This window comes from Sinocyclocheilus rhinocerous, unplaced genomic scaffold (assembly GCF_001515625.1).
Source record: "Sinocyclocheilus rhinocerous isolate Xijiao unplaced genomic scaffold, SAMN03320098_v1.1 scaffold362, whole genome shotgun sequence".
Classification (NCBI taxonomy): Eukaryota; Metazoa; Chordata; class Actinopteri; order Cypriniformes; family Cyprinidae; genus Sinocyclocheilus; species Sinocyclocheilus rhinocerous.
Genome location: NW_015639507.1, coordinates 1,798,095 through 1,805,877, shown reverse-complemented (window position 1 = coordinate 1,805,877; position 7,783 = coordinate 1,798,095). Strand labels below are relative to the sequence as shown.

At 38.8% G+C, this 7,783-nt stretch overlaps 1 protein-coding gene across 1 annotated transcript in view; it reads right to left on the bottom strand.

Moving 5' to 3' along the window:
• Positions 1-5,852, bottom strand: part of LOC107751227 (voltage-dependent L-type calcium channel subunit alpha-1D-like) — a 32,286-nt gene extending 26,434 nt beyond the window's left edge. The window contains exons 1-2 of the mRNA XM_016566893.1: positions 5,845-5,852; positions 4,532-4,637 (exon numbers count right to left, since the gene is read on the bottom strand). Coding sequence (XP_016422379.1) covers positions 4,532-4,637; positions 5,845-5,852 — 114 coding nt within the window. The remainder of the gene's footprint in view (positions 1-4,531; positions 4,638-5,844) is intronic.
• Positions 5,853-7,783: the final 1,931 nt, after the last annotated feature.

Here is a 7,783-nt window from a genome sequence, read left to right as displayed (position 1 = left end):
ATAGTAGCTCAATGCGTAGAAGATCTTGATTAGGTTAAAACCGAAACCAAGCCATTCACACAGATGTATATTCAGCGCATTTTCTAGACGGACAAATAGGAGTGCTGCACTCGCATCACACAAGAGATGTATAGAAAGCCATGCAAAGTTAAAACAGTTTAAAGTCCCCATGAAATCAAAATTAAAGTTTTTTGGGTGTTAGTATCAATGTTAGTCTTAAGGTTATCTATAAGGCAGTGTGTTACAAAAAAAGTGACAAAATTCGCATTTAGAAGATATAAGCATTTAAAGCTTGCAGTCCGTCTTAAACAGCTTGAAAGATCAAAGACAATTTTTTAAATAACTCCGACTGGATTCGTCTGAAAGAAGAAAGTCATATACACCTAGGATGACTTGAGGTTGAGTAATTTATGGGCTAATTTTCATTTTTGGGTGAACTAACCCTTTAAGCGTGAGCAATACTAATATAGTGATGCTTTAAACAGCAACATAGCAATATAAAAGCAGTTTAAAGGGATGTAATGATTCACTCAACTCACAATGCGATACAATTCACAATACTGATCTCACGATACAATTTTCTCACTTTTTCTTTTTTTTACAAAATGAGATTTAAGACAAATTATAAATGAAAAGTTGTCCTTTTATTATTGCTTAAACAAAATGCTGCACATTTCTTTGTGAAATTGAAATATGTAGAATAACATAACGAAATTTCAATTTGAAAACAAACCCCAAATCAAATAAATAAATAAAACACAAATAAAATAAATCTCTCCATATAAACAAACTAAGGCTTTGCCTGTGCTCTTTTCATTTAAAATTAGAGGCGACCACTGCATTTTAATCACGGTCCAAACAAAGATGCTGCATACATGGAGCATGAGCAGTTTCTAAATTAGATTGAATAATTTCGAAATTTGAAGAAAAAACAGAATGGTCTGACTTTAGCTTTGTGAAACTATACTACATAAAACATATCTGCACGAAACAGAAACAGCAGATGAGCTGAATGAGATGCAAATTCTCTCTCTGACAGTAGATGGCGCTTACGAAACAGCAGCTACAGTGTTTTGATTACCACTGTAAACAAAGCAGCGCTACTACTTTAATATGCAATATACAGAGGCAAGATGAAAACAAACTACCATCTAAACTTTTCTGAAGACAGTTCCCCTCAGAGATACATTCATATAAACTCCCACCCACAACTGTATCGCGATTCATTTAACATCTCAACCGATTTAAATCGTCCCATATTTGTATCGATTTTCAACCGGCTCGGGGTGCATCGATACATCCCTAGCAGTTATATGGGCTGCTGTAACATCTCTGACTGTCTAATGTATCTATAGGCTCCCCAGCATGACCTCTGCTCATCTGTGTGAGACAACCTGGTATGTATGTTATCATACCTGCTGGGATTCTGATGAAATTGTGCTGTGCGATTACCTCCTGCTGTTTAACACACACTTGGGAGTGCAGACGGATGAGATAGCACAGCCGACACATAAAAAAAAAGAATCAAGCAAGAGGAAAACAACTGATAATGTTGATTGTTGGATGTATAGCCTATTGTTGTCGCACATGTGCATTGAAAGAACATTGCCCTGCTCGTCAGGTTTACGGTAATCTGGTCACATGCTCACATCTGTAAGACCTCAAACGAAAAAGCACATGAAAAGCCAATCAGAAATATTACTGGTCCAGTTTGAACATTTCAAGAAACTTCCAACACAAAGTCTTACAGCCAAAAAATTTAAAACACATAGCCGCAAAATGCTTGGGGGAAAAAAACCCAGGAAGCAACATCTCAGCCTGCTGTTTCTCTTTCCTGTTGCTGAAATCACGAAATTAAACCACGCCAGTAGCCATGAGCGCTATTCACAAATCACGAAGCCCTCGTGCTGAGCCGCACTCTGCCACAAGATCGAACAGCTGTCTTATCTCAACTCACAATCATCCTCTCTGTCCAAAGCATGGAGAAGAACATCCGTCCCCTCCGAACCCGATCCAAATGCTCCGCTTGGCTAAATATAAATCATTTATCTGAAGGGTTCAAAATCAGATCAATTGAACTGTACAAGCGAAGCAGTTTGCAGAAAGGAAGCGAAGCAAGTTTGCAAAGAAAATGTCTGAGCTGAGCATGCATCTGCTCTCAGAAAAGATCATTGAGATTATAATGTGACAGATTTTCCTCTATGTCCTTCCAGGAATATACAATGCCGTGGCTTTGTGTGTCTTTCATTTGTCTGTTCTCAAAGGAAAAAAAAATATGAAACAACTAAAATCAGGCCTGATTTCCTAATATTATTTGTTCTATTTTAAGCAAATTCTTGTCAAAAAAAGTCCTCTTTTGAAAAAATAATAATGTATATTCTTTAATTCTTTATTGGTTAAAACCCTTGTTTGATCATCAAAATTATATATTCAAACGTTTTTTCCAGTGAAAATGATTTCTTCATGCCTTAATTAGGCTTGAATATAACTTTATACCTTTACCATTAAGTATATGCAAAATGCATGAACATACTAATTAGTCTCCGCCTCCACTCAATCATACCAGCTCGGACCTGCTCCACTTTCACTTGGTTAACTGAAGTAGTACAAGCTACATAACAGCAAGTGGCAATATTAGATTAATCCAGCCATATACAGGTGCATCTCAATAAATTTGAATGTCGTGGAAAAGTTCATTTATTTCAGTAATTCAACTCAAATTGTGAAACTCGTGTATTAAATAAATTCAATGCACACAGACTGAAGTAGTTTAAGTCTTTGGTTCTTTTAATTGTGATGATTTTGGCTGGACTGAGGCTGGGGTCAAGGCATCAAGAGCCACCACACACAGACGTGTCAAGGAATTTGGCTACAGTTGTCGTATTCCTCTTGTTAAGCCACTCCTGAACCACAGACAACGTCAGAGGCGTCTTACCTGGGCTAAGGAGAAGAAGAACTGGACTGTTGCCCAGTGGTCCAAAGTCCTCTTTTCAGATGAGAGCAAGTTTTGTATTTCATTTGGAAACCAAGGTCTTAGAGTCTGGAGGAAGGGTGGAGAAGCTCATAGCCCAAGTTGCTTGAAGTCCAGTGTTAAGTTTCCACAGTCTGTGATGATTTGGGGTGCAATGTCATCTGCTGGTGTTGGTCCATTGTGTTTTTTGAAAACCAACGTCACTGCACCCGTTTACCAATAAATTTTGGAGCACTTCATGCTTCCTTCTGCTGACCAGCTTTTTGAAGATGCTGATTTCATTTTCCAGCAGGATTTGGCACCTGCTCACACTGCCAAAAGCACCAAAAGTTGGTTAAATGACCATGGTGTTGGTGTGCTTGACTGGCCAGCAAACTCACCAGACCTGAACCCCATAGAGAATCTATGGGGTATTGTCAAGAGGAAAATGAGGAACAAGAGACCAAAAAATGCAGATGAGCTGAAGGCCACTGTCAAAGAAACCTGGGCTTCCATACCACCTCAGTAGTGCCACAAACTGATCACCTCCATGCCACGCCGAATTGGGGCAGTAATTAAAGCAAAAGGAGCCCCTGCCAAGTATTGAGTACATGTACAGTAAATTAACATACTTTCCAGAAGGCCAACAATTCATTAAAAATGTTTTTTTTTATTGGTCTTATGGAGTATTCTAATTTGTTGAGATAGTGAGTTGGTGGGTTTTTGTTAAATGTGAGCCAAAATCATCACAATTAAAAGAACCAAAGACTTAAACTACTTCAGTCTGTGTGCATTGAATTTATTTAATACACGAGTTTCACAATTTGAGTTGAATTACTGAAATAAATGAACTTTTCCACGACATTCTAATTTATTGAGATGCACCTGTATGCTTGAACCAGAAACTGATTCTGAAGAAGAAGAGGATGAGCGAATTATGCAGGGTCGTCAGAATGCTAAGTATTTTATGTATCGCTCTCTACAACGTCAGACATGTAATAGTAATTGATTTCATTAGCTTTTGGCTTGACTACAGTATTAAACAGCTAATAAAGTGTTACTAATGTTACACAAACCATATTCCTGTTCACCATCTCAGACAGCTGCCTTGTAAAAAAGAAACATCCTTAGGCAGAAACACTTTGCTAATGATATAAAAAGCCCCGCCCCCAAGATCCGACAGTTACATGTTTGTGACGGTAGGTAATGGGAGGTTTCAAACCACATTTTTGAGATACACTGGATTTTATGGAGAAAATGCTTAGCAATGGTGTTGGCTGATGAATCTGCACATGGTTTGTCTTTAAGCATATTAAAAACACCAGATAGACATGTAAACAAAGCTTAAAAAACTTCACCACATGGGGTCTTTTAGCCACAAGAATTCACTATGAAATGCTCTATAATGTGCTCTATAAAGACACCTGCACACCATTAAAATGTCAAATATAAGATATAAGATAACGTCCCTTCGCTCTTTGACCTGAGACCCACAGTTAATGTGAGTGTGGGGTTTGGGGTCATGGCAGGGGTCACACTGGAACATGCTAAAAGGTCAAGAGGTTGAAGTTATTTACTCACCAGGTCGTGGTTGGTTGAGTTGGAATCATCCTCGGGAAAGGGGATGTATACAGCTAAGGCCATGCAGTTGGCAAAAATCGCTATCAATATAAAGATATCAAATGGCCTGAGATGAAAGTTAAGGAGTAGAACAAAGAGAATCAATAATTATTAATAATTAAAGTCAGAGGCAATTAATATATACATCCAGTCATTCTTGTGAAGGTTTACAAGTTAAATTTGCTACTAGAATCAATCAAACAAGAGAAAATCTGGCATATATTGTACATATTTAAATATGACATTTAAATGCAAGGTCAAAATGTGAATAACAAATCAAATTTCAACTCATCCCTCAAGTTGGCTAGATTAAAATGGAATTACTCCAAACCTATTATTCAAAAGTTTCCAGAACTAAACAAGGCTTAAGTTTTTCCAGATTTTTTTCTGCCAGAAATTCAGATTTGTTGCTTGGGTGCTAACGTTTTCATTTAATTTTAATTTTTTTAAGGGTCTGAAAAACATGGTTATGTTTTTTAGAAGCCCTGTTTATTATTAAAATGATGGCATAACATTGCTGATTTGTTTTTATTTTTCAACCCATTCTAACTAATGCTTCAAAGACAATAATTTCTTGCAATTTTAACAAAACTTTACCTTTGTTGACCAGTTAAGTACCTATATTTCCTTGGTGAATTAATTAGCAGAATTCAAAAGAATTAGCAAAACAATATTTATTCAAAGCGTCACAGAAAACCAAATTTGTAAGCTTACAAGTCAAAAACATACTATAGAATTATTGTGATCATGTGCTGTGTTCCATCAACTGGCCTGAAACTCTTACACCGGCCCCTGTTCATCTGTACATCTTTATTATTCATCACAGCTAAATCTCATCTTGTGATCGCTCAAAAGGGTCAGAAGGAAATAACAGTGAGTAGCTACTTGCATGCGGTTTAACAGTAAAAAGTCTATTACAACAGCACTGACTCAGCCGCTCTGCTTTCCTGCTAGTGAGACGTACAAAATGTAAATAATACTGGTGTGAGTCAGAGGACCTGAAAATGTTGCAGTCTACATTAAATATTCGAAAATCAGTCATTTAAACTTATACTCTGGTTTCACAAAAATGCACAATTTTGTGTGTCAAGGATAAATTTGACACTACATTCTGGGTTGCGTCTCACATTCCTTTTTTGCACTCACTTAATGCATTTTTTAAATCCAGTACAATGCAATGTTCTAATTTTATGCTGCTAAATACTCTTATTAGGCCATGAGCTAGGACACTAAAATGTTGGATTATGCGGCATTCAGGGGAAGTTCTCTCTGACTTTCCCATGACTCCCTTGAGGAAAGACAAGGCTGGTAGGGCTAGGCTAATATTAGCTTTTGCATGTTCCTGCACAAACGCTCACACCTGCAATGCTTGTTTCACTGTACATTATATATGTAGAGATGAATCTGAAATCTACAGCTTGGAAGCCATTGCTCCTTTATCTTCCCCGTAGGGCCGGGGAACAGATGTTCTTTTCAAAGCTCAGCTATACACGCTGACTTATGTTTGAGATTAAGGTGTTCCTCACTGCAGGGAACACAGCTTCGCTCTAATAAAGACCACCAGACAAGCTTCTACCGGAGATGACGAGCTGGGATGTCTGCTGTAGACGCATAGGTGGACTACTTTCATTTGTTTACCTGTTCTCTTAATGATTCGCTCAATTACTTCATCCCACCTTCACCTATTTTCAGCACAGGCCACAAGCAAACCACACCATATGCTAGTTTTCTAGAGGAATAATGCCAGAAGAAACTCCAAAGCGTATTTACAAACAACAAACTCTGACCAGAAGAGCAGGCCACCAGTCTTTCCACATGTTCGAATGCAAGTCTGCTAAAACAGACAATATTCTGAAATCCACCACAACAACAGTTCACTCAAATATTAACATTCTGTCCCTGAAAACCTGTATGCTGCCATCTCTCCATGATTCAGAAACAGAATATTTGAGTCCACTAATCTTCACTAGTCCATTTATTTATTTTTTTTACTTGCATGTTTTTGAAGTCAAGAATCAAGAAAGAGTTGTCAGAAGCATACTGGTGATGACATTGAAGTCATGCCACCATAGGGTAGTTTGTTTAAAGCCTACGTTTACCTTTTTAATTCTCTATTTAGGCTTCAGAATTCATAGAAGTTGTGTTTATTTGTGAAGATTATCGTGGTGAACAAAACATCTAAAATCATTAACTTTTGTTTTTATTTTCTGCCATAACCCAAAAGCCAATGGAAAAATCGTATTGGTTTTTGTCAAGGGAACCAGGGTAATGCTAACTTCCTGGTTGGCCTACAAAAATACATCAGTGCAGCACTCTTTTGCAATTTTTAACAAGCTTCCAGAACACTCTCCTCTTCCTCCATTGGTCAGGCTTCAGATAGTCCTGCCTCCAACTCCCACCATTGGTTAAGCCAATGCTGTTTCATTGGTTAGACTTAGTCAAACAGCAATGTTTTGATAGCACCACAAAGCCAAAATGCACACTTTTCACAGGACTCAACCTATAAATGGCTTATTTATAGTTGACTCTACATATTAAATGGACAGATGACCAAAAAATTTAAATTCTTTGCTCACCGCTATGTTGTTCAAAACCTATATGCATCTAGATATTTTAAAGAAAGTCAGGATGTACACAACTTTGAGAGTAAAAAGTCAGGATATACACAACTTTGAGAGTAAAAAAGTAGTCATACAGGTTTGGGACAACATGGGAAGGTGAGTAAATGATGACTTCATTTTGGGGGACGAAATTCCTTTAAACTTGAATATGAGAACATTTTGAACACCCCGATCATCTTAATATTAGTCAATCTTGACTGAAAAGCAATGTAAAGGATACTTCCATTCCACGAGGCTGATACAGGCCCGGCGGATGGGGTTGTTGAGGTTGAGGCAGAAGAGAGCTCTCTGCGGCCGCGTGTTGGCCGAACCGCCCTGTTTTTTGCTCTTGGCATACTGCTGCCGCTTCTTCTGGGCCAGCGAGCCGACCGGTACCACTGACGATACAGGCACGGAGGCTGCGGGGGGCGCGGCAGGAGTCGCAGCAGGCGGAGCACGGCCGTTGGCGCTCATGGTGCGGGCGTGGGCCTGAGCGGGGCGTCCACCAGCATGGGCCTGCCAGGGGAGATGGCACAGGGGTGGGCGCTGGAGCGAAGGGTCTCACCAACAGGCTGGCACGTCACCAGAGACAGCGACTCTGGTACTGCTGGCA